General features: G+C 38.9%; 1 protein-coding gene across 3 annotated transcripts in view; it reads right to left on the minus strand.

Annotated features, from left to right (window-relative positions):
- Positions 1-27467, minus strand: part of DECR1 (2,4-dienoyl-CoA reductase 1) — a 43076-nt gene that overhangs the window by 9795 nt on the left and 5814 nt on the right. For 2 of the 3 annotated variants that reach the window (XM_055546706.1, XM_055546705.1), the window contains exons 2-5: positions 12330-12532; positions 11091-11148; positions 10879-10965; positions 9780-9927 (exon numbers count right to left, since the gene is read on the minus strand). In XM_055546706.1, the coding sequence (XP_055402681.1) occupies positions 9780-9927; positions 10879-10965; positions 11091-11148; positions 12330-12532 (496 nt within the window). Of the gene's footprint in view, positions 1-9779; positions 9928-10878; positions 10966-11090; positions 11149-12329; positions 12533-20511; positions 20627-27467 lie in introns of those variants that run through there. The other variant, XM_055546708.1, reaches the window with a different exon arrangement.

A 27467-nucleotide genomic window follows, 5' to 3' on the forward strand; every position in this document is an offset into this window, starting at 1 on the left:
AGCTCAAAATAAAGTCCACTCTAGACTCACCCAAATAAAGCTTAAAAGCAAACACTGAACTAATGGACCACAAGCTTTTAATTCAAAAGGAAATAAAAGTGCATACACATATGGGGACATACCACATACATACACACACATGCACACACCTCAATGACATAAAATTTATAGCATGCAACCCAAAATTACTACACATGAAAAGACACAGAAACAACCAGGGAAAAAATCAGATAATAGAAAGTCTCTCAGAAATGACACAAAGGATAAAATCAGCAGATGAAGACCTTTCAGATGATATTGTACACTGAACAGCTACATGCAAAAAAAAAAAAAAAAAAAAGATTAGAACATATCCTCACATTGTATTCAAAAATAGACCAAAAATGAATTAAAGGCCTAAATGTAAGACCTAAAACTATAACAGTCCTAGAAGAGAATAAGGGAGAACACTCTCTGACATAAATTATAGCAATATTTTTTTAGATCTGTTTCCTTAGACAAAAGAATAAAGGCAAAAATTAACAAATGGGACATAATTAAACTTAAAAGCTTTTGTACAACAAAGAAAACCATGAACAAAATTAAAGAAAAACCTACTAAATGGGAAAAAATACTGACAAATAAGATAACCAATAAGGGGCTAATAACCAAAATAAGTAAATAACACATACAACTCAATATTAAATAAACCAAACAGCTCAATTAAAGAATGGGCAAAAGACCTGAATAATCTATTTCCAAAGAAGATATACAGATCTCCAGCAGGCATAAGAAAAATGCTCAACACTACTAATCATCAGAGAAATATAAATCAAAACCACAATGAGATATCACCTCATACCTGTAAGAATGGCTATCACCAAAAGTCTACAAATAACAAATGTTGGCGAGGATGTAGAGAAAAAGAAACCCTAATATGTTGTTGATGGGACTGTAAATTGGGGCAGCCATTATTAAAAACAGTATGGAGCCCTCAAATAATTAAAAGTAGAATTACCACATGATCCAGTAATTCCATTGTTGGAAAGAAATGAAATGAAGAAAAGGAATATACTAATTAGAAAAGATACCTGCACCCCAATGTTCATAGTGCCATTATTTACAATTGGCAAGATATGGAAGCAATCTTAAGCATCCATCAACAGATGAATGAATAAAGACAATGTGATGTATATATACACAATGGAATATCACTCAGCCATAAAAAAGAATGAAATTGTGACATCTGCAACAAAATGAATGGTCCGAAAGAGTATCATGCTTAAGGAAATAAGTCAGAGAAAGACAAACGCTGTACATTATTGCATATATTTGGAACCTAAAATCTAACAGAGACCGTACCCTGTGCTCAGTCGTGTCTGACTCTCTGTGACCTCATGGACTGACGCCCACCAGGCTCCCCTGTCCATGGAATTTTCCAGGCAAGAATCCTGGAGTGGGTTGCCATTTCCTTCTCCAAAATATAAAATAAATGAATATATATAACAAAACAGAAGTAGGCCCATGGATATAGAGACCAAACTAGTGGTCACCAGTGAGGTGAAAAAGAAGGGAGTGGAGAGATAGGAATACAGGGTTGAGACACAAACTGCTGGGTATAAAATAAGCGACGAGGACACATTGCACAGCACAGGAAAACACAGCTACTGTTTTGTAGTAACTTTAAATGGAGTATAATCCGTAAAAATATTGAATCACTATGTTATACACCTGAAACTAACAGAATATTTTAAATCAACTATACTTAGAATTTTTTTTAAAAGATAGCAGAAAAGACTTCTGTTCAAGACATCAGAATAGAAGTATGTGCGCTCATCTCCTCCTGCGAGACCACCATAATCACAACTAGCTATTGCACAACCCTCAACAGAAGGACACTGGAACCCACCAGAAAAAGATACTCCAAAGTATCTTCTTTGTCTTTGGACAAAGCTGCAGGGAGATGGTAGGAGGGGCACAATCATGATAAAATCAAATCACAACCCCACTGGATGGGCAACCCAGAAACTGGAGAAAAATAATACCAAAGAAGTTCTCCCACTGTAGTGATGGTTCTAAACCCCACGTCAGGCTTCCAACCTGGGGATCCAACAGAGGGACTGGAATCCCCAGGGAATCTGACCTTGAAGGCCAGTGGGATCTGATTACAAGATTTCCACAGGACTGTTGGAAACGGAGACTCCAGTCTTGAAGGTTACAAACAAAATCTTCTGTGAAGCAAGACTCAGAGAAATGCAGCAGTAACCACCACCCCCACCCCCCATCACAGGAGACTGAAGCAAAACTACCTGCTGGTGTTGGAGGGTCTCCTGTGTAGGTGTGGGTCAGCAGAAGCTCACCACAGGAGGTGGGGAAGAGGCAGCAGCAGTCTCAGAAGGTCCCCCTTGATGTAAACCCTCTTGAAGGTCACCAGTAACCAGACCAAGAGCCCATAGACCCAAGCGTTGGATTGGCTTAGGCCAAAATACTACCAGGGAGGGGACGCAGTCCCACCCATCAGCAGATAATTGAATTAAAGCTGTTCTGAGCAAGGCTCTGCCCACTAGAGCAAGACCAGTTTTTCCCACCACCAGTCCCTCCCATCAGGAAGCTTACACAAGACTCTCCATCAGTGGGCAGACAGAGGAAGCAAGAAGAACCACAATCCCACTGTGACTAAAACAAAAGCCACATTACAGAAAGTTAATCAGCATGAAAAAGCAGGAAGTTGTGTCCAGATGAAGGGACAAGATCAAACCCCAGGAAAACAACTAAATGAAGTGGAGATAGGTAACCTCCCAGAAAAAGAATTCAGAATGATAGTGAATATGATTCAGAATCTCGGAAAAAGAACAGAAGACCTACAAGAACTAAAGAACAAACAAACAGAGATGAATAATAGACTAGAAGGAATCCACAGCAGAATAACTGAGGCTGAAGAACAGATAAATGACCTGGAGGACAGAACGGTGGAAATCACTGCCACAGAACAGAATATAGAAAATAGAATGAAAAGAAATGAAGACTGCCTAAGAGACCTTTAGGACAACATTAAACACATCAACATTCACATTACAGGGGTCCCAGAAGATGAGACAGAGAAAGGATCTAAGAAAATATTTGAAGAACTAATAGCTGAAAACTTCTCTAACATGAGAAAAGAAGTAGTCAGCCAAGTCCAGGAAGCACAGAAAGTCCCAGGCAGGATAAACCCCAGGAGGAACACACCAAGACACAGTAATCAAACTGACAAAAATTAAAGACAGAGATAAAATGTTAAAAGCAACAAGGGGGAAATGACAAATAACCTACAAGGAAACTCCCATTAGGCTATCAGCTGATTTCTTAACTAAACTTGTAAACCAGAAGAGAGTGGCATGATATATTTAAAGTGATGAAAGGGAAGCAACTACCATCAAGACTACTCTACCAAACAAAACTCTCCTTCGGGTTTAATGGAGAAATCAAAAGCTTTCCAGACAAGCAAAAGTTAAGAGAACTCAGCACCACCAAATCAACTTTACAACAAATGCTAAAGGAACTTGTCTAGGCAGAAAACAAGAAAAGGAAAGATCTACCTATAGAAAATAAACCCAAAACAAGAAAACAGTAATAGGATCATATATATTGATAATTAACTTAAATGTAAATGGATTAAATGTACCAACCAAAAGACATAGACTGGCTGAGCAGATGAAAATATGTGCATGTAGGCACTTCCACTCACCACATCACTCTGCTTGATCCCCCAAATTGTATGTAATTATTTTATATTGTTAGGTTAATCATGTTCCCATTATGGCTTGCAACAGTAATTATCTTTCATTTTTTATTTGGCTACTGATTGTGAAAACAGATCAATATCTTTTACTATTGTGACTATGTAACCATTACTCAGTACCATGGTATCACGACTGGTCAACAGAAAATAGAAATCTATATCACCAAAAGTAGCATTTAATAGAAAAACCTGTAATCATTTTTAAAAATCCAGATGCATATCAGTATTACCTTGGAATTCTTTGAAAAATACAAATGTCCAGGTGTTACTTGTTTTTTTTTTTTTTTTGCTAGTTTCAGATATGTTTCTAATGAGCAGCCATGTTTAAAGACAACTGGACTCTATGAGGATCTTTTACTTTTATCTAGCTTGTTTCACATTTTCTATTTTACATTCAGTGCTCCCATTTCATTTAGTTTATGTTTTCCAGTTTCTCCACCTTCTCTTTTTTTTTTTGTAATGTTCTTTCTCAAGCCTTTAACAAGCATAGTAGAAAATCTTTTGTATACATATATATATATAAATAATATAGGGCTTCCCCAATAGCCCAGTTGGTAAAGAATCCACCTGCAATGCAGGAGACCCTGGTTCGATTCCTGGGTCAGAAAGATCCCCTGGAGAAGGGAAAGGCTACCCACTCCAGTATTCTGGCCTGGAGAATTCCATGGATTATAGAGTCCATGGGGTCGCAAGGAGTCGGCCACAACTGAGTGACTTTCACTTTCACATATGTATAATATATATATTTTTGAAGATTTATGAATTTTTGCCCAACTAAAAAATTTATGACATTTTGATTTCACCTGATTGACTTAGTGTGAATAGAATGCTAGATTTCTAATTTTAAAAATAGATATGCAACAAGCAACAAAGGTTTACTACATAGCACAGGGAACAAAGTCAATATCTTATAATAACCTATAATGGAAAATAATTTCCAAAATAATATATGTGTATATGTATAACTGAATCACACAAGAAAGGAATTCTACTTCTTGAAATTTAGTAATGTTTACCTTTTTGTCAGTTTTTCTAAATGTCCTATGGAAACCAAATAACAAATGAGTTACAAAATTTTAAATATAGTTCTGTAGGATATAAGATTAATATAAATATAAAACTATTACATTTAAATTATTAATGACATCATTCAAGACACATCTATTCTTATTTTTTCTGTAACTGATAAAATATTCTCAGAGAAATATTAATATGTCTCACTATGATTATATATTTTTTCCTTTTCCCTTACATTTCTTCTCAACTTTGCTTTATATATCTTTGTTTCTCTGTTGTTAGGTGTGTAATGATTTATGATGTCTATCTCCTTTGTGAATTGTACCTTTTATCATTAAAAATATCATTTTTGTTTAAAAAAACAAAAGATGGAAGAAAAAAAGATATTGTAAGTATTCTAAAATATTTCAAGGAAAACATGAGTATAATTAGAAATACAAAAGTAGAACCAAATAGAACTTCTAACGCTAAAAAACATCTGAAATGAAAAATCAAGTAAATGGTCTTAGTTGCAGAAGAAAAGATCCATGCTCTTGAAGACACCACAAATATCAAGCATGGAAAATAAAGGACAAAGAAGGGATAAAAATTGAGGGAAAAAAAAAGGCAGAATGTCAATGAGCTATGGAAGTATCTAGCATGTTAACATATATATAATTGAAGTCCCAGAATAAAGGAACAGAAAAATCATTTGGAGAAATAAAGACTGCAAATGTACTATATTTGGTAAAAGCTACAACCTCTAGAGACCAGATAGAGAAGGCAATGGCACCCCACTCCAGTACTCTTGCCTGGAAAATCCCATGGACGGAGGAGCCCGGTGGGCTGCAGTCCATGGGGTCCCTAAGACTCGGACACGACTGAGCGACTTCACTTTCACTTTTCACTTTCATACATTGGAGAAGGAAATGGCAACCCACTCCAGTGTTCTTGCCTGGAGAATCCCAGGAACGGGGGAGCCTAGTGGGCTGCACAGAGTCAGACATGACTGAAGTGACTTAGCAGCAGCAGCAGCAGCTAGAGACCAGATAACCTACTTCTTTATTGTTACTTCTGTTATTACCTAGAAAGGGTCTATGATCCTCTGGATCATATAAAAAGCCAGAAAATTCCAAAAAACATCTGCTTCACTGACTATGCTAACACATTTGACTGTGGATCACGACAAACTGGAAAATTCTGAAATTCTGAAAGAGATAGGAATACCAGACCATCTTACCTGTCTCCTGAGAAACCTGTATGCAGGGCCAGAAGCAGCAGTTAGAACAGGACATGGAACAATGGACTGGCTTGAAATTGGGAAAGGAGTACATCAAGACCATATATTGTCACCCTGCTTATTTAACCTATATGCTGGGTTCATCATGCAAAATGCTGGGCTGTATACTCACAAGCTGGAATCAAGACTGCTGGGACAAATAGCAACAACCTCAGATATGCAGATGATACCACTTTAATGGTAGAAAGTGAAGAGGAACTAAAGAGTTTCTTCATGAAGGTGAAACAGGAGAGTGAAAAAGCTGGCTTAAAAACTCAAATTTTAAAAAATGAAGACCATGGCATCTGGTCCCATCACATCATGGCAAATAGATGGGGTAAAATTGGAAACAATGAAAGATTTTACTTTCTTGAGCTTCAAAATCACTGTGGACAGTGACTGCAGCCACAAAATTAAAAGATGCTTGCTGCTTGGAATAAAAGCTATTAAAAAACCTAGACAGCATATTAAAAAGCAGAGACACCACTTTGCCAACAAAGGTCCCTATTGTCAAAGCTATGGTTTTTCCAGTAGTCATATACAAATATAAGAGTTGGACCATAAAGAAGACTGAGAGCCACAGAATTGATGTTTTTGAACTGTGGTGTTGGAGAAGACTCTTGAGAGTCCCTTGGACTGCAAGGAGATCAAACCTATCAATCCTAAAGGATATCAACCTTGAATATTCATTGGAAGGACTGATGCTGAAACTGAAGCTCCAGTACTTTGGTCACCTAATGTGAAGAGCTGACTCATTGGAAAAGACCCTGATGCAGAGAAAGATTGAGGGCAAAAGGAGAAGGGGGTGACAGAGGATGAGACAGTTGGATGGTATCATTGACTCAATGGACATGACTTTGAGCAAACTCCAGGTGATAGTGAAGGACAGGGAAGCCTGGCATTCTTCAGTTCGTGGGGTTGCAAAGTGTCAGACACAATTTAGTGACTGAACAACAACAGACTAGGAGGAGATATTCTACATACATACTATATCTCACAAAGTACTCAGTATAGAGTCTATGAAAATTTTCTACAAATCAATAATAAAAAGGTAGAGCAAAATGGAACAACAGACTGGTTCCAAATAGGAAAAGGAGTACGTCAAGGCTGTATATCATCACCCTGCTTATTTAATTTATATTCAGAGTACATCATGAGAAACACTGGGCTGGAGGAAGCACAAGCTGGAATCAAGATCGCCGGGAGAAATATCAATAACCTCAGATATGCAGATGATACCACCCTTATGGCAGAAAGTGAAGAAGAACTAAAGAGCCTCTTGATGAAAGTGAAAGAGGAGAGTGCAAAAGTTGGCTTAAAGCTCAACATTCAGAATCATGACTAAGATCATGGCATCCAGTCCCATCACTTCATGGCAAATAGATGGGGAAACAGTGGCAGACCTTATTATTTCGGGCTCCAAAATCACTGCAGATGGTGACTGCAGCCATGAAATTAAAAGACGCTTACTCCTTGGAAGGAAAGTCATGGCCAACCTAGACAGCATATTAAAAAGCAGAGACATTACTTTGTCAATAAAGGTCCATCTAGTCAAGGCTATGGTTTTTCCAGTGGTCATTGATGGATTGAGACTATTGAGATGGTCATTGAGAGTTGGACTATAAAGCTGAGTGCAGAAGAATTGATGCTTTTGAACTGTGGTGTTCGAGAAGACTCTTGAGAGTCACTTGGACTGCAAGGAGATCCAACCAGTCCATCCTAAAGGAGATCAGTCCTGGGTGTTCATTGGAAGGACTGAAGCTGAAGGTGAAACTCCAATACTTTGGCCACCTGAGGTGAAGAACTGACTCATTGGAAAAGCCCCTGATGCTGGGAAAGACTGAAGGTGAGAGGAGAAGGAGGTGACAGAGGATGAGATGGTTGGATGGCATCACTGACTCAATGGACATGAGTTTGGGCAAACTCTGGGAGTTGGTGATGGACAGGGAGGCCTGGTGTGCTGTGGTCCATGGGGTCACAAAGAGTCGGACACGACTGAGCGACTGAACTGAACTGAACTGAAAACTGTCAGGTTACAGCATCTATAACTGACAGGAATTTTGGCAGAAAAAAACTGGCTCCATCTTTTAAGAAGCCTGAGCTAATATAATTTTAATGAAGTCCATAGAATTTTAATTTTAATCCAATGTGATGAGTAAAAATAGATCAAAGTCTATATTACAATGAAAGACAATAATGAGAAAAGAAAGGAGAGTCAGACCGAAATCAAGAATAACAAAGACGGGCAGGGGATGAAATAAAACAGACAAGACAGGGAAATACCAAGTGATGAGAGAGACCAAGATGAAGAAATAAACAGAGAAATAAAAGTGAAGAGTTGATAGAGAATGAGAGAGAGACAGACATATGGAGAGAAACAGAGAAATGAGCAAGAGGTATGGAGAGAGAAAATCAGACACAGTGTGGATAATTCTCAAATACACTTGAAAAAGGATATAATAAGAAGAGATATAGAAGAGATACAAGGATCCTGGGAGAGAGAGGAGAGAGAAGTCAGCCCACACTTCTCTATCTCCCCACTCAATCATCCTTCTTAAAAAAAATTTTTTTAAAAAGCAAATTCCCTATCTCAATCATATTCGCTTTGCTATAATAGGAATTGAAACATAGGGTTTCAACTTCAATAAGAGAACAGGGAAAAGATGGAAGTTGTTAGCACACGTGTAGAAAAAAAGCTAATGCCCTTCTAGAATCCTTCTGTCTGTTCCTAGATCCTTTCTCAAGCTGATTTGAGAATTATCCACACTGTACAGAAGAAGAAATTGAATCTAATGAGACAAAAGCTTTGAACCAACAGAAGGAAACTGATCAGCTCCATGCCATTCCCCTCAAGCCCCAAAGGGCATCCTTCAAGTAACACAAGGATATTTCCTCCTTGTCCTGGCTCGGAATACCTTATCATCTCTCTGAGAAAATACCTGCACCCTTCAAGTCCCAGCCACAGCCTGATCAGGGACAGTGTCTTATTCATCTCTGTCATTTGGACATGCAGCACAGGGTATGGTACACAAAAGTCATCAGTGAGTGTTAAGTGAGTAACTGTACACTGATTCTAGACATACTCGTTTTTCCAGTGGTCGTGTATGGATGTGAGAGGTGGACTGTAAAGAAAGCTGAGCACCAAAGAATTGATGCTTTTGAACTGTGGTGTTGGAGAAGACTCTTGAGAGTCCCTTGGACTGCAAGGAGATCCAACCTGTCCATCCTAAAGGAGATCAGTCCTGAATGTTCATTGGAAGGACTGATGCTGAAGTTGAAACTCCAATACTTTGGCCACCTGAGGTGAAGAACTGACTCATTGGAAAAGACCCTGATGCTGGGAGGGATTGGGGGCAGGAGGAGAAGGGAACAACAGAGGATGAGATGGTTGGATGGCATCACCGACTTGATGGACATGAATCTGAGCGAACTCCGGGAGTTGGTGATGGACAGAGAGGCCTGGCGTGCTGCGATTCATGTGGTTGCAAAGAGTCGGACACAACTGAGCGACTGAACTGAACTGAACTGAACTGACTCACTTGGTACCATTGTATCACGACTGGTCAACAGAAAATAGAAATCCATATCACCAAAGTAGCATTTAATAGAAAAACCTGTAATCAGGTTTTTCTGAGTGACTGAACTGACTGTAACAGATATTGCATCATTAAGTATCCCAGGGCTTAGCACAGAATCTGCATACAGTGGGGATCCAATTAATATGTGAAAAATAAATAAACATACCTTTCTGTGCTTTGATTAGTTCCTTCCCAATTGCTAGAGTCACAAAGGCTGTGCCATTCAGAACTATGTCAGTTATTGTCTTCCAAGCATTAGGAGAGAGTCTTTCGGAGGGAGAAATAAAATTCCCTGCTGCATTGTTTATCACAATCTAATAAGTGAATAAGGCAAGTTATAGAAACTTAGATGAGGAAGAATATTTTTCCTAAAGGGCTTTTATTTCTGAAACTTATCCAAATAATATAGTAAAGCTATATTGTTCATAGCCTGTTATGAACAATACTGTGAGATTTGGTTCAGTTTTACCTTCTGTGAGCCTTTGAAAATTTCCTATTACTGTTTACCAAATTTTGGAATTCTAATCCCTGTCTCAAAATTAGGGTGAAGTCTACTACTAAAAATATACATATAGATTAAGCATGTCTAGGATGTGATTATTTATTTCAAGGAATCTCAATTAAAGTGCCTTTAATTTCTGGTATCATTTTGGCTTAATTTAGCTAATGAAATTCTTGGTTGATGACCTTCTTCAATAACAATAAAAATTCCACTTAGTTCTATAGTAGATACTGATTTGTCCAAAAATATTTTTAACATAGAAAAGTGCTCTCTTCGAGACTACTGGAGAAATGGCTTCTTTCCAATATGTGAACCAAACAAAAGTAAAACATCCATGTATATCTCAGGTCTTATAAGGAGAAATCTGGAGCTTTTTTGTAGGTTTCCTTGTGTGTATTATTTTCCTCCATGGACAGAGATAATCCAAAATTATAAAGAAAAGCAAAGAGCATGAATCATTTAAACTAAATATTGTGCTCTTGGATAGCTACTCTTATTTCATAATCTTATTAAATAAAGTGAAATAAAGTTTGTTCTATATGATGATAAATGTATTTTTAAAGTGTTCCTGAAAGGAAATAGTATAGCAGTCTACCTACTCTACTCCCTAGCAAAAAGAGCTGGCTTTTTGCTAGCAAAGGAAAACAGGGGCTTCTTAACACAGCACTTGCTCAGCATCAATATTTTCTTTCATTAATACACCTTGGTAGGTGCTATCAACATCAAATACCTCATACTGTTGCCTCATCACCATCACACTTACATCAGGATGTCCGATGACTTTGATAGTTTCTGACACAGCGTTTTGCACCATATCAGGGTCCCTCACATCACACTGAATTGCATGAACCTGTAAAACAACAAAAAGAAAAAGATAGTTGTGCATTTTTTCAGACTTCTTAATCCATAAGCATGAATTACTTACTTAAGCATGTTATAATTCCTAAATCTGATTTAAATAACTTTTTAATGTACCTTATTTCCAGTTTGAGAAGATATCTGCTCTGCAGTTGCTTTCAAAACATCAATTTTTCTAGAAAGAAACACATGGTACTTTGCATGAGTTCTGAAATAACTTCATGTTATATTTTTCTTTTTAATTTCATAAATTAAGAAAGAATTTACAGTTTAAAGACATGTATTTTGAGGATAATAGAAAGGCTAAATCTATAAACAAGTTAGTTTGAGTGCATTTATTTTCCAGAAGTTAAATTTAAGCAATTTTCATATATCTGACATTAATTGATAGAATTACTTTTAAGCCAGTTAAATTTTAAATTATTTCCTTAATTATATTCTTTTCTATGTGTTTTCTTGCCCAGGCATGCTTTAGAAGGAAAATACATTCCTGGAATGATGTAAGCTTAGGTTAAACTATTTAAAAAAAAATCTATGTTCTATATAAAATCTATGTTACCAGATTTTATACCAAATTGATGGGTTTGGACAACCTAGATGTACTCAGAATCTTACATGCTTCAGAAAAACAAACACACTAAAGCAATGTAAATCACATAGTATTACAAAGAAAATAATATATTAACACCCTTAAAAACATTGCAACATTAAAAAAAAATGTTCTGGCCAATTTGCATTAAAAAAACACCTGAAAGAAACTCCTTTGGGCCCTTATAAATTACATAGTGACTTATCATTCAGACTATTATCTAGCCTATCTAAAAAATTTACAGTATTCCAAACTGAAAGCAAGGATAGATTTTTTGGCCAGTCTCTAAACCTCTAACTTGAATAGCTATAAGATACCAGGACATGCCTAAATAAATTCTTTCCACAAGGCCTCCCCCTTCCTGTATTCATCACAATCGATGTTTTGAAATATTTGCCCATCTTATAGGAAATGGAAGCATTCTATCCATTATCCTGGTGCAAGGTTAACTATCTACTGAATCAGTAATTATAATCACTCTCACTGAAAACAAAGGAACCTCAATATAGTACTTTATTACTTCATACACAGAAAAAAATTCTGTCACTGAATTTGTGAAGTATATTATCAGTTCCATCATCAATCATTACTTGTATCATCACAAATAATAACTGACTTTTCCCAAGGAGATTTAAATAATCTAAAGACTATTTCATAGAGATTAAGATGCAAATCAAACAAATCTGGCAAAAAGTGTTTTCAACATTGTAGCACAGACTTATTCCATCAATAGACTCTTGCCAGGCAACTTACTGAGACTCACTTACCGGCTGGCTATCACGCACTGTGCACCCAGGCTGGACAGACAAGTTGTCATTCCTTTTCCAAGGCCAGTGCCTCCCCCGGTAATAAATGCTACTTTTCCTTGAAAACTATTGGGTGGTAGCATCACTTTTGGAAAAGGTGGAAAGAATTTAGACCGCAAAGCTTCATTGTTTTGATATAATGTTTTTGTTCCATAACTGAAAAACTAATAGGAGAAAAAAGAATTGAAATAGGCATACTTGTATTCCCACAAAAGATATGAGTTTTTAAACTTATTCTTTAATATTGGTCAAATTCTTGGATTAACACAAACACTGTAAACATATTGGTACTATATTTAACCAATTTTTGTACTTTTTCTGTTGGAATGTTAAGTAACATAGTAGAATGGTTTAAAGCAAGGGCTTTGGGGCTAGACTACACAGGAGAGAACTTTCTCCCTAGTCATACAACCTTCAGCAAGTTATTTAATCTCCATTTGCCTCAATTTCTTCTATAATTGGAAATAATGATGGAACCTTCCTCACAGGTCATTATAAGGGTATCATGAGACAATATAAACAATAAACTTAGAAAATTGGATAGCACATAGAAAACACTCTATAAATGCTGGCATTGTTAGTTCATGTGTTTAGCTTAAATTTAACTTAAAAAAGCTTAAAGCATGTTTGTCTTTTAACAAGAACAACTTGGAAAAAAATCACATTCCATCTTTTGAAACACTTAAGAACATTATAAAAGTCCTTTATAAGGTTTAACAAATCAAATGCCTCTTCTCATGTTGTCTTTGAATAATAAATTTAGAATGGGAAAAAAATACTTGTTATAATTAAAATGGGGGAAACTATAAAACCATTTTCAACTAAAAAAGTATTTGGACTGCCCTATCTTGTATTTTACACCTTACCCTCATATTGCTTATCGAAAACACTGCTATTCTCTCATTTTTAATTATGAAAACAAACTTTTAAGTGTTAAACACAGAAACAAATAAAGAGCTAACAATATTCATCAAGTGTTTACCACGTATCAGGATTAGAAACTAACTGTCACCACCCCATGAAATAGGTACTAATTTTACCCCATTGTACAGGAGGGGCCCAGAGAAGTTAAATATGTTGCCCAAGTTGCAAAACCAAGATTATAAAACCTTGCATGTTGTTTGTTTATATTCACTGAGATACTACTGAGTTTAATGATCACACTATTCGGGTATCTGATATTCCCCATCAGGTCACAGTTGTAAGATTAAAACTTCAGAATATATAATTCCCACTAGAGCATTCTTACACATTAAATGGGCTGTCATTATTTGTCTTGAGATATCTAGAAATTTACTGTAAGGAAACAGAAGTCAATAACTTCAGTTCAGTCGCTCAGTCGTGTCCGACTCTTCGAGACTCCAAGAATCACAGCACTCCAGGCCTTCCTGTCCATCACCAACTCCCGGAGTTCACTCAGATTCACGTCCATCAAGTCAGTGATGCCATCCAGCCATCTCATCCTCTGTCGTCCCCTTCTCTTCCTGCCCCCAATCCCTCCCAGCATCACAGTCTTTCCCAATGAGTCAACTCTTCACATGAGGTGGCCAAAGTACTGGAGTTTCAGCTTCAGCATCATTCCCTCCAAAGAAATCCCAGGGCTGATCTCCTTCAGAATGGACTGGTTGGATCTCCTTGCAGTCCAAGGGACTCTCAAGAGTTTTCTCCAACACCACAGTTCAAAAGCATCAATTCTTCAGTGCTCAGCCTTCTTCACAGTCCAACTCTCACATCCATACATGACCACAGGAAAAACCATAGCCTTGACTAGACAGACCTTTGTTGGCAAAGTAATGTCTCTGCTTTTGAATATACTATCTAGGTTGGTCATAACTTTCCTTCCAAGGAGTAAGCGTCTTTTAATTCATGGCTGCAGTCACCATCTGCAGTGATTTTGGAGCCCAAAAAAATAAAGTCTGACACTGTTTCCACTGTTTCCCCATTTATTTCCCATGAAGTGATGGGACCAGATGCCATGATCTTCGTTTTCTGAATGTTGAGCTTTAAGCGAACTTTTTCACTCTCCTCTTTCACTTTCATCAAGAGGCTTTTTAGTTCCTCTTCACTTTCTGCCATAAGGGTGGTGTCATCTGCATATCTAAGGTTATTGATATTTCTCCCAGCAATCTTGATTCCAGCGTGTGTTTCTTCCAGTCCAGCGTTTCTCACGATGTACTCTGCATATAAGTTAAATAAGCAGGGTGATAATATACAGCCTTGATGTACTCCTTTTCCTATTTGGAACCAGTCTGTTGTTCCATGTCCAGTTCTAACTGTTGCTTCTTGACCTGCATACAGATTTCTCAAGAGGCAGGTCAGGTGATCTGGTATCCCCCTCTCTTTCAGAATTTTCCACAGTTTATTGTGATTCACACAGTCAAAGGCTTTGGCATAATCAATAAAGCAGAAATAGATGTTTTTCTGGAACTCTCTTGCTTTTTCCATGGTCCAGCACATGTTGGCATTTGATCTCTGGTTCCTCTGCTTTTACTAAAACCAGCTTGAACATCTGGAAGTTCACGACTCACATACTGCTGAAGCCTGGCTTGGAGAATTTTGAGCATTACTTTACTAGCATGTGAGATGAGAGCAATTGTGTGGTAGTTTGAGCATTCTTTGGCATTGCCTTTCTTTGGGATTGGAATGAAAACTGACTTTTTCCAGTCCTGTGGCCACTGCTGAGTTTTCCAAATTTGCTGGCATATTGAGTGCAGCACTTTCACAGCATCATCTTTCAGGATTTTGAAATAGCTCAACTGGAGTTCCATGACCTCCACTAGCTTTGTTTGTAGTGATGCTTTCTAAGGCCCACTTGACTTCACATTCCAGGATGTCTGGCTCTAGGTCAGTGATCACACCATCGTGATTATCTGGGTCATGAAGATCTTTTTTGTACAGTTCTTCTGTGTGTTCTTGCCACCTCTTCTTAATATCTTCTGCTTCTGTTAGGTCCATACCATTTCTGTCCTTTATCGAGCCCATCTTTGCATGAAACGTCCCCTTGGTATCTCTAATTTTCTTGAAGAGATCTCTAGTCTTTCCCATTCTGTTGTTTTCCTCTATTTCTTTGCATTGATCGCTGAGGAAGGCTTTCTTATCTCTTCTTGCTATTCTTTGGAACTCTGCATTCAGATGCTTATATCTTTCCTTTTCTCCTTTGCTTTTTGCTTCTTTTCTTTTCACAGCTATTTGTAAGGCCTCCCCAGACAGCCATTTTGCTTTTTTGCATTTCTTTTCCATGGGGATGGTCTTGATCCCTGTCTCCTGTACAATGTCACGAACCTCTGTCCATAGTTCATCAGGCACTCTATCTATCAGATCTAGGCCCTTAAATCTATTTCTCACTTCCACTGTATAATCAGTAACTTAGGATAAGGCTATTCACAAGTAGAAATTGAATTTAAAAATGCTTATAATATGATGTAAAAAAAAAAGAGAGAGAAATATACAGGATGTCCTGAACTATAAATAAAAATACATGCTTAGAAAAATGACTAGAAGGAAATAACAATAGTAAATAGTGGATTCGATATTTGCCAAGTGCCAGGTCTACTTAGGACTTTCTACAACCCTGTAAGGTAAACTGTATTGTTACAATAGAGTGGGAAAGACTAGAGATCTCTTCAAGAAAATTGCAGATATCAAAGGTACATTTCATGCATGGATGATCATGATAAAGGACAGAAACAGCAAGGACCTAACATAAGCAGAAGAGATTAAAAAGTGGAAAGAATACAGAAAAAAGAATTATACTAAAAAGGTCTTACTGACCCAGATAACCATGATGGTGTGGTCATTCACCTAGAGTCATACATCCTAGAATGTGAAGTCAAGTTGGCCTTAGGAAGCATTACTATGAACAAAGCTAGTGGAGGTAATGGAATTCCAGCTGAGTGATTTCAAATCCTAAAAGATGATGCAGTTAAAGTGCTGCATTCAGTATGTCAGTGAACTTGGAAAACTCAGCAGTAGTCACACAGCTGGAAAAGGTCAGTTCTCACTGCAATCCCAAAGAAGGGCAATGCCAAAGAATGTTCAAACTATTGTACAATTTCATTAATTTCACATGTTAGTAAGGCTAAGGTCAAAATCCTTCAAGCTAGGCTTCAGCAGTACGTGAACCAAGAACTTCCAGATGTACAAGCTCGTTTAGAATGGCAGAGGAACCAGAGATCAAATTGACAATATTTGTTGGATTACGGAGAAAGCAAGGGAATTCCAGAAAAACATCTACTTCTGCTTCATTGACTATGCGAAAGGACGGACTGGATCACAACAAACTGTAGAAAATTCTTAAAGAGATGGGAGTACCAACTACCTTACCTGACCCCTGAGAAAACTGTATGTGGGTCAAGAAGCTATAGTTAGAACTGGGCATGAAACAACTGACTTGTTCATGGAGTTCTCCACTGGTTCAATGGAGAAAGGAGTATGACAAGGCTGTATATTGTCACTGTACTTATTTAAATCTATGCAGAGTACATCATGAGAAATGCCAGGCTGGATGAATCACAAGCTGGAATCAAGATCTCCAGGAGAAATTACAACAACCTGAGATATGCAGACCGTAACACTATAAAAAGATGAACTGAAGAGCCTCTTGATAAGGGTGAAAGAGGAGAGTGAAAAAGCTGGCTTGAAACTCAACATTAAAAAAACTAAGATCATGGCATCCAGTCCCATCACTTCATGGCAAATACAAGGAGAAAAAGTGGATACAATGACAGATTTTATTTTCTTGGGCTCCAAAATCACCAGGGATAGTGACTGCAGCCATGAAATTAAAAGACACTTGCTCATTGGAATGGAAGTTATGCGAAACCTAGACAGTGTATTAAAAAGCAGAGACATTACTTTGCTGACAAAGGTTCATACAGTCAAAGCTACGGTTTCTCCAGTAGTCATGTATGAATGTGACAGTTGGACCATAAAGAAAGCTGAGAGTCAAAGAACTGATGTTTTTGAATTGTGGTTCTAGGGAAGGCTCTTGAGAATCTCTTGGACTGCAAGGAGATCAAACTAGTCAATCCTAAAGGAAATCAACCATGAATATTTATTGGAAGGACTGATGCTTAAGCTGAAGCTTCAATACTTTGGCCACCTGATGTAAAGAGATTGGAAAAGCCTTGATCCTGGGAAATACTGAAGGCAAAACGAGATGTGGGCAACCGAGGACGAGATGGTTAGATAGCATCACCAACTCAATGGCCATGAATTTGAGCAAACTCCAGGGGATAGTTGAGGACAGAGGAGCTTGGCATGCTGCAGTCCATGGGGTCACAAAGAGTTGGAGACAACTTAGGGGCCAAGAACAACAACAACACTGTTACTCCAATTTTATAGATGAGAAAACTGAAGCAAACAGGTAGGTCAAGTAACTAACTTTTACAGGCAAATAATGAAAGTAGTAAAGATTCAAATCTAAGATGTATCTGACTTCATTCATTACCTTTCACAGTCATTATGTATGACTAGGTAATGGGATAATAGAAGATTATTTGTTCTTTTTGTTAGGTTGGTTGATTTTGAGTAATTTCAAATTTTATTCAATAAATATTAATATGATTTGATTTTTAAACCAGGGGGGAAAAGTTACTGAAGGATAAAATTTGAAAATGTGTATAAATGATAAAAAAAAATGTGCAGATCTGGTCATCTTCCAAGCTGGTCATTGTATTTCCTTTAGTTTCATGTTGACAAAGCCTTGAAGGACTTCTTATCTCTCCTTGTTATTCTCTGGAACTCTGCATTCACTTGGATATATATTTTCCTTTTTCCTTTGCCTCTCGCTTCTCTTTTTTCTCAGCTATTTGTTAAGGCCTTCTCAAACAACCACTTTGTCTTCTTGCATTTCTTTTGGGGGGGGATGGTTTTGGTCATCACCTCCTGTACAATGTTACAAACCTCTGTCCATAGTTCTTCAGCCACTCTGTCTACCAGATCTAGTCCCCTGAATCTGTCACCTCCACTGTATAATCATAAGCAATTTGAATGTCCTAATGGCTTTCCAGTACTTTGGCCACCTCATGTGAAGAGTTGACTCATTGGAAAAGACTCTGATGCTGGGAGGGATTGGGGGCAGGAGGAGAAGGGGATGACAGAGGATGAGATGGCTGGATGGCATAACAGACTCGATGGACATGAGTTTGAGTGAACTCCAGGAGTTGGTGATGGACAGGGAGGCCTGGGGTGCTGTGATTCATGGGGTCGCAAAGAGTCGGACACGACTGAGCGACTGAACTGAACTGAACTGAATGGCTTTCCCTACTTTCTTCAAATTGAGTCTGAATTTTACAATAAGGAGCTGATGATCTGAGCCACAGTCAGCTCCAGGTCTTGTTTTGCTGACTCTATAGGGCTTCTCCATCTACCACTACAAAGAATATAATCAATCTGATTTCAGTATTGACCATCTGGTGATGTCTATGTGAAGAGTCGTCTCTTGTGTCATTGGAAAAGGGTGTTTACTATGACAAGTGTGTTTTCTTGGCAAAACTCTGTTAGCCTATGCCCTGCTTCATTTTGCACTCCAAGGGCAAATTTGCCTGTTATTCCAGGTATCTCTTTACCTTCTACTTTTGTATCCTAGTCCCCTATGATGAAAAGGACATCTTTTGTGTGTGTGTATGTGTGTGTTAGTTCTAGGAGATCTTGTAGGTCTTCAAAGAACCATTCAACTTGAGCTTCTTCGGCATTAGTGGCTGGGGCATAGACTTGGATTACTGTGACGTTGAATGGTTTGCCTTGGAAACAAACTGAGATCATTCTGTCATTTTTGAGATTGCATTCAAGTACTCTTTTGTTGACTATGATGGCTACTCCATTCCTTGTAAGATTCTTGCCCACAGTAGTAGATATAATGGTCACCTGAATTAAAATTAATTAAAATTCTCCCATTCCTGTCCATTTTGTTCACTGATTCCTAAAATACTGATGTTCACTCTTGCCATCTCCTATTTGACCACATCCAATTTACCCTGATTAGCATGCATGCACACAAAAGGTGGAGTAAGGTAACACCTGAGTCTGAGTTGACTCAACACTGCCCAAAACAAGTCCAGAGACCTTCCTACAAATATTGGATGACTTTCTGAGCAGGGAGATTGACTGAAGAAAACTGTGTGGAGAGGAAAATGAAGGAATCACAAGGATATTCTTCATACTGCCACTCTCTATATATTTCTCTCTTTTTTCTCATATGTTCTTATGTTGTCCTTTCTTTACTATTCCCTTAACTTTCACTTTTTAATCTACTTTTCCAGTTTTAAAACATCTTATTTTTAAAAAAATTCGTTTCATTTTTTTCCTGTTTTTAGGGTACTATGTAGTTATACTGCATTTTTCCCCATGCTTTCATTTTGCATTTTTGCTAGTCATGTTTTTACTACACATTTTCACTTAGGGGCTTGTTTATTGGCGTGATTGCTCTCTTCTGTTTTGACTCTAGTTTTTATCCTTTTCTCTGTTTTCTCTCTTCTTTTTATAAGTGTGTGAGTTTCTTTGGGTGTTATTGGCTACCGAGTGTTGCTTTCACCATTAGTCTTGGAGTTTTGTCCCGCATGGCCTATGAAGTCTTGCTGCTACAGTTAGGGGTCGAGCCTGAGCCCCCGAGGTGGGAGACCCGAGTCTAGGACTTGCGACCACCAGAGAACTCCCAACTTCATGGAACACTAATCGATGAGAGCTCTCCCAAAGGCCTCCCATCTCAACACTAAGACCAAACCCACCCAAAAGCCAGCAAGCTCCAGTGTCATGCCAGTACTTTAGCAAAACAGGAACGCAACTTTGTTCCTGAGCAGAAAGGCTGCCCAAAGCTGCACCAAGGCACAGACACCCAAAAAAACATGACTGGAAACGGCACTACCCTTCAGAGAGACAAGATCCAGCTCCATGCACCAGAACACGGACACACATTCCCCCACCAGCAGACTTTCACCAGGCACTGGTCCAACTGCACCCACGAGGGGCAGATTTCACAACTGAGATGAACTATGACCTACCACCAGGCAGAAAGGAGACTCCAAACTCAGTAAGTTAAATAAAATAAAAAGACAGAAACACGCAGCAAATTTAAAGGCCATGGTAAAAAAAACAAAAACAGAAAAACAAGGCCAAACAAATGAGGAGGAAATAAACAGCTTACCTGATAAAGAATTCAGAGTAATGAAAGTAAAGATGATCCAAAACCTTGGAAATAAAATGAAGGCACAGTCAAATACACTCGAGGCATGGATCAAGAAGATACAAGATAAAGTTAAAGAGGACCTAGAAGAATTAAAGAATAGACAATCAGCAATGAACAACACAATAACTGAGATTAAAAATACACTAGCAGGAACCAACAGCAGAATAACTGAGGCAGAAGAACAGACAAGTGAACCAGAAAGTAGAATGGTAAAAATAAGTGAAGCAAAGCAGAATAAAGGGAAAAGAATAAAAAGAAATGAGGAAGTCTCAGAGATATCTGGGACAACATTAAGTGGACCAACATTCGAATTATAGGGGTTCCAGAAGAAGAAGAAGGAAAAGAAAAGGCATGAAAAAAATATTTGAGATTAGAGTTGAAAACTTCCCTAAAATTGGAAAGGAACTAGCCTACCAAGACCAGGAACCCCAGAGAGTCCATACAGGTTAAACCCAAGGAGAAAAACCCAAGACACATATTAATTGAACTAACGAAAATTAAATACAAAGAACAAGTATTAAAAGCAGCAAGGGAGAAGCCACAAATAACTTACAAGGGGATCCTCCTAAGGCTAACAGTTGATTTTTCAACAGAAACTCTGCAGGCTAGAAGGGAATGGGAGGCTATACTTCAAGTGATAAAAGGAAAAAAAAACCTACAACTAAGATTACTCTTTTTAGCAAGGATCTCATTCAGATTTGAAGGAGAAAGCAAAAGCTTTACAGCCAAGCCAAAGTTGAGAAAATTCAGCACCACCAAACCAATGTTACAACAAATATTCAAGGAACTTTTCTAGACAGGAAACACAAGAGAAAGAAAAGGTCTACAAAAACAAATAATACAATACAGTAAATGGTAATAGGATCATGGGTGTGCATGCTCAGTCACTTCAGTCATGTCTGACTCTTTGCAACCCTGTGGACTGTAGCCTGCCAGGCTTCTCTATCTATGGGATTCTCCAGGCAAGAACACTAGAGTGGGTCCCCATGCCCTCCTACAGGGGATCCTCCTGACCCAAGGACCAAACCTATGTCTCCTGCATCTCTTGCACTGCAGGCAGATTCTTTACTGCTCATTCACCAGGGGAGCACAGACATAACAATAATTATCTTAAACGTAAATGGACTAAATGCTACAACCAAAAGACACAGACTAGCTAAATGGATACAAAAAACAAGACCCCTATATATGCTATCTACAAGAGATCCACTTTAGACCTAAGCACAAATACAGACTGAAAGCGAAGGGCTAGAAAAAGATATTCCATACAAACAGAAATCAAAAGAAAGCAGGTGCAGCAACACTCATGTCAGCTAAAGTAGATTCATGTTGATGTACGGCAGAAACCAACACAGTACAGTAAGCAATTATCCTCCAATTAGAAATAAGTAATTCTTTAAATGTCAATTTGGTGAAGACCAAACAATCTTATTTTTCAAGCACTTTTGAAAAGTGCACACTTTTGCATTTCTAAAGGAATTCATATAGCGCATGAACAGAGTAAGCCTGCAATAACTACTTTGGAATTTATCTTATCCAGTTGCTAGAAGGCAGAAGCCTGTGACATGCATGCATTCTTTTCAGTGCCCAGACCCTACTGTCACTTCCGCATAATTGACATGGTTCATAGTGTCTGGAAATATAAGGGGCACACAGGACATTATTTCCTGCAGAATAAAAAGATCATCCCACCTGCTAATGCCAATAGTGTCAGTATACTACAGACTTTAACAAAATTGAAGAGCCCAAATTCTACCCATTCCATTCTTGCCACAGGCTTTATTAAACTCAAACTCCACACCTGTGTGGTTTGCTTGAGCACCTCTACCTGCTCCTTCACTTAAACCGGGCACTGCACAGAGGCCTCTGATATTCTAAGCTTCTGCAGAACACAGATCTCATTGCCACAGCAATAGGAAGGTAAGGGAAAGCAAATATAAAAGAAAGTTAGCTGACTCCAAGCTTCAGTGGCTAGGCTGGATTATGTGGTTGTTACCAGTTACAAAACAAAAATTACATTTTTGAGTGATGATACGTCTCATAGCAATGAACATCAGTCCTTGAAAAAGTAGCTGCTCTGTGTTACAGGGTGTACTTGCTAATTTTTATTACAGTTCTTATCTGTATGCAATTAGATGTAGACTAAATAGATGTTTCACCCACACTATGCAATCAAGGAAGATGAAATCAAAGAGATAAGTTAATAGGCAATTTGAAATTTTCAAGTGGAGTTTTCACTCCTGCTTGCCTCTCATTCAAGTCATCTCCTCTTGGTCCCTATCACATTAGCCAAAACTAATATGACTAACTTTTTTGAACCAAGAAATAGAAACCCTACGCTTGAAAGAGATTTGTTTTGATTTGGGAATTTGCTTCTATGAAAAAGTACTAGAGACAAATATGATATTATAATTAGGTATACTGTTAACTCATTTTATTTTTAGCAAGTTTTTACTGAGCATATGCTATACCGAAGACACTCTTCCAACCAATGGCAATATAGTGGTGAGCAAAACAGATACACTATTCCACCCACAGAGAGATTATCTTTGGGATGAGGGCAGATAAATTAAGTGAAATATATAGTATAGTAAAAGCTAATGTGTTGCTGTGGGGAAAAAATAAGGCATAGAGTATGGGTAGAGTGTTGCTATTTTAAATAGAGTGGTCAGCAAAGGTCTCACTGCAGTGACATCTGAACAAAGACCCAAGGGGAGCGAGGGGATGAGTCATGTGGTTCTTTCAGGCAGAGGAAAAGCTAAAGGCAAAGCCCCTGAGAAGGAAGCCTACGGAGCACATGAAGAGTCAGAGGGCCAGCATGGCTGAAGAAGACAGAGGAAGCAGAAAGAAGCATAGAGGCGAAGTCAGTGAGGCATAGAGGACGGGATCACAAAGGCTGAGTCAGCCACGACACGGACTGACATTGTTACTCAAGTTGCGTGGGAAACTCCAAAGTTTTGAGCACAGGACTGTCACGAGCTGCCTTAGGTTTGTAGAGATTTGTTCTGGTTACTAAATTGAGAAGAAAATGTAGGAGGCAAAATGGAAAGCAGGGAAAGTAGGTATAATGTTTTGTAGCAGGCCAGGCAAGAGATGACGACCTTGACTGAACGCCACCATAGGAGGAGTGGGAAGTCAGCAAATAAAATTACTTGCGGGTGAGAAGGTCCCAGAAAAAGAAGATGCAGTGAATTACTATTTCCTCTTGCCTCAAAGTCCAACCTCAGCACTCCTTGACCTATATCACTAAAAGAAGACAAAGAGGGCTTTCTCTTTAATCAAGGCTATTTGGTGGACTGAAACTTTTCCACTTCTCCCACCTTCATCTCAGGATCTGAAGCTACTTTGTGCATCACCTTTGTGTTTTAGAAAGAATAAGATTGAACGGTGAACTAGAAGGAAGTGGGGATGAGTCAGACAAAAGTCATTAGTCTGGGTGAGAAATAAGGAGGACAGCAGAAATCAAGGCAAGACAACACTTTCCACACATTTAACAACTGGAAATGGTAAGCAAGAAGGGGAGAGCTGAAGATGACAGAGTTTAAATAGTATAAATAGCTGTAACTGAAATGACTCGGTTGATCTGAGAAGACTCAAGTTGGAGAATTGAAAACAACCAGTTCTGTATCAGAAATATTTCACCTGGAATGCCTGTGGAATATTCAGGTGGAATCTGGAGTTAAAAATATAATTTTAAAGTATAAGCAAAATAAATTAGGGCTAAAGGTGAATGGCAACATCATTTCACAAATTGTGAAAGCCTACAGTTCTATCACAGCTTTCGATGCAAGATAGTATGGGAGTTTTCCCATTCTGGAAGGGATCATAGTACAGCTGTCCCCTTACTCTTAACTTAGTTAACTTACCCAGGCATTTCTACTGTCAAAGTAAGTTATCATTTTAGGAAGAGAATATAGGACAGTTAAGTTTGCCAATTATTTTCCACCTGGAATTTTCTTTACAAATTAAGCTGGGTTTCCCTGGTGGCTTAGTGGTAAAGAGTCTGCCTGCCAATGCAGGAGACACAGCTTTGATCCCTGGCCCAGGAAGATCCCACATGCCAGGGAGCAGCTAAACCCATGCACCACGACTACTGAGCCTGTTCTCTGGAGCCCAGGAGCCACGACTCCTGAGCCCATGTGCCGCAGCTACTGACGCCCATGCACCCCAGAACCGGTGCTCTGTAACAAGAGAAGCCACTGCAAGGAGAAGCCTGAGCACCTTAACAAGGAGTAGCCCCTGCTTTCTGCAACTAGAGAAAGCCTGCACTCACCAATGAAGATCCAGTGCAGCCATAAACAAATAAATAAAACTAAAAGAAAAAAACAAAAAACTAAGGGTTGCCAAGTATTAATGAAATGCCTTCTAATATGGGCACCTAATATATTTCATCCCTCTCCAAATTGCCCGTATTCTACCTCCCTAGTCAGTATCTTTCCTCTCTGCCTACTGTCTGACTTCAAAGACTCCTATCTTCCACCATTCACAAATACTAAAGGTCTGTGCTACATCGTCTCTTATGTGGTCTCTGCCCTCCAGTCTCCCTTTACCCCAGCACATCTGCGATACTGCTCTCCAGAGCACTGCAAACTTGCTTGTAGCACTTCTCTCTTTGACCTCTTTCAGGGATTCCCTGCATAAAGTTCAGATTCCTTAGCTTCACCCAGCACAGCAAGTCATCATGACCTAGCTCTTCTCCATCTATCCAGCCTTATCTCCCTTTGCTTTCCCCTCCTTAAAGTTTATACTCAGATAAACAAAATATTCAGGGTTCCCCAAATACCAACTGTGTCCACCTCCCTATCTTTACACAAATGGATCTCCACCAACACTCAACATGCATCATTCAAAGGCTAAGGCCTTCGTTAACACTCCTGACAGACTTATCATTCTCCCCACCACCTCTACAACTTAACCAAATCACCTGTTTAGAGGTCCTAGAGGCCACCCTTATGGCAGAAAGTGAAGAAGAACTAAAGAGCCTCTTGATGAAAGTGAAAGTGGAGAGTGAAAAAGTTGGTTTAAAGCTCAACATTCAGAAAATGAAGATCATAGCATCCGGTCCCATCACTTCATGGGAAATAGATGGGGAAACAGTGGCAGACTTTACTTTTTTGGGCTCCAAAATCACTGCAGATGATGATTGCAGCCGTGAAATTAAACGACGCTTCTCCTTGGAAGGAAAGTTATGATCAACCTAGACAGTATATTAAAAAGCAGAGACATTACTTTGCCAACAAAGGTCCATTTAGTCAAGGCTATGGTTTTTCCAGTGGTCATGTATGGATGTGGACTATAAAGAAAGCTGAGCACTGAAGAATGATGGTTTTGAACTGGTGTTGGAGAAGACTCTTGAGAGTCCCTTGGACTGCAAGGAGATCCAACCAGTCCATCCTAAAAGAGATCAGTCCTGGGTGTTCATTGGAAGGACTGATGTTGAAGCTGAAATTCCAATTCTTTGGCCACCTGATGCAAAGTGCTGACTCATTTGAAAAGACCCTGATGATGGGAAAGATTGAGGGTGGGAAGAGAAGGGGATACTGCGGTTCATGGGGTCACAAAGAGTCAAACACAACTGAGCAACTGAAATGAACTGAGAGGCCATTTAACATTTTCAAGATACATCATTTACCCTTCTCTTCTCTCTGGCTCCCTCTTGTAAATTCTCTCAGAGAGGAACATTTTCCTTAGCTCAGGGGCCAACAATAGAAATCTGGACTTCATCTCACACCATGCACCCAATCCACTGAGTTCATTTGAGTCCTAAATAGCAACAAAAACTGCCCTTAGCTCAGACCCCTTTCACTTTTACTTACACTGTAGGATCCCTATCTCAAGTCCCACCTGATGACATTACTTTCCTGCTTCCACTTCTGATGGTGCCATTTGCCTCCTCAGCCCGGCTCAGTCTTCCTTTCTCACTTCCTACCATGGACCAAGCAGCAAGGACTCTCCACTTACCACTTGAATATCACCAGACTTCAAGCCTCTCATGTATGGCCATTCCCCGGTTGAGGCCACCACGGTCTCTTATCCAGAGAGAGTCTTGCCCAAGTTGCCTCCATTCTCACCCTGCTCTCAGGCCTTCAGGACAAAGCTCTGACTCCTTCCTGGGGCTCACAGGCCTCCCCTGCCTGTCTCTCACAACCTGCCTCCTTACTTGGGACCTATAACTCTAGTCTGGGTCTTCACAAAGGTCACTCTGCTGCCTAGAACTTTCTTACTCTTATTCCTCCCCCTGGCTAACTTCCACTGATCCTTCAGGTCCTAGTTTAAATGTAAAACCCCAAAATGATACTCCTTAAAACTGTACACTTCTCCCACTGTGAGTGGGAATGTCTTCTTCCCCAGTCCTGATGCTTCACTTCCCCCCAGGAGGGAAGATGTCTTAGTTTAACTCCAGGCTTCTTTTGCCCCTTTAGTCACTCTGTCCCCCTACAAATGGTTTATCTGACCAGAAAATTTTGAGAGAATAATTGGGCATGAGTAGTCCTTCTTAAACCTTCTCCCTCTTGAAACCAGAATTGAAAGAGACACGTTCAGAATTGAAAGAGATACCCCAATGTTCATCACAGCACTGTTTACAATAGCCAGGACATGGAAGCAATCTAGATGTCCATTGGCAAACCAATGGATAAGAAAGCTGTGGTACATATACACAATGGAATATTACTCAGCTATTAAAATGAATGCATTTGAATCAGTTCTAATGAGGTGGATGAAACTGGAACCTATTATACAGAATGAAGTAAGTCAGAAAGAAAAACACCAATACGGTATATTAATGCATATATATGGAATTTAGAAAGATGGTGATGATCACCCTAAATGCGAGATAGCAAAAGAGACACAGATGTAAAGAACAGACTTTTGGACTCTGTGGGAGAAGGCGAGGGTGGGATGATTTGAGAGAA

This window comes from Bubalus kerabau, chromosome 14, assembly GCF_029407905.1.
Source record: "Bubalus kerabau isolate K-KA32 ecotype Philippines breed swamp buffalo chromosome 14, PCC_UOA_SB_1v2, whole genome shotgun sequence".
Classification (NCBI taxonomy): Eukaryota; Metazoa; Chordata; class Mammalia; order Artiodactyla; family Bovidae; genus Bubalus; species Bubalus kerabau.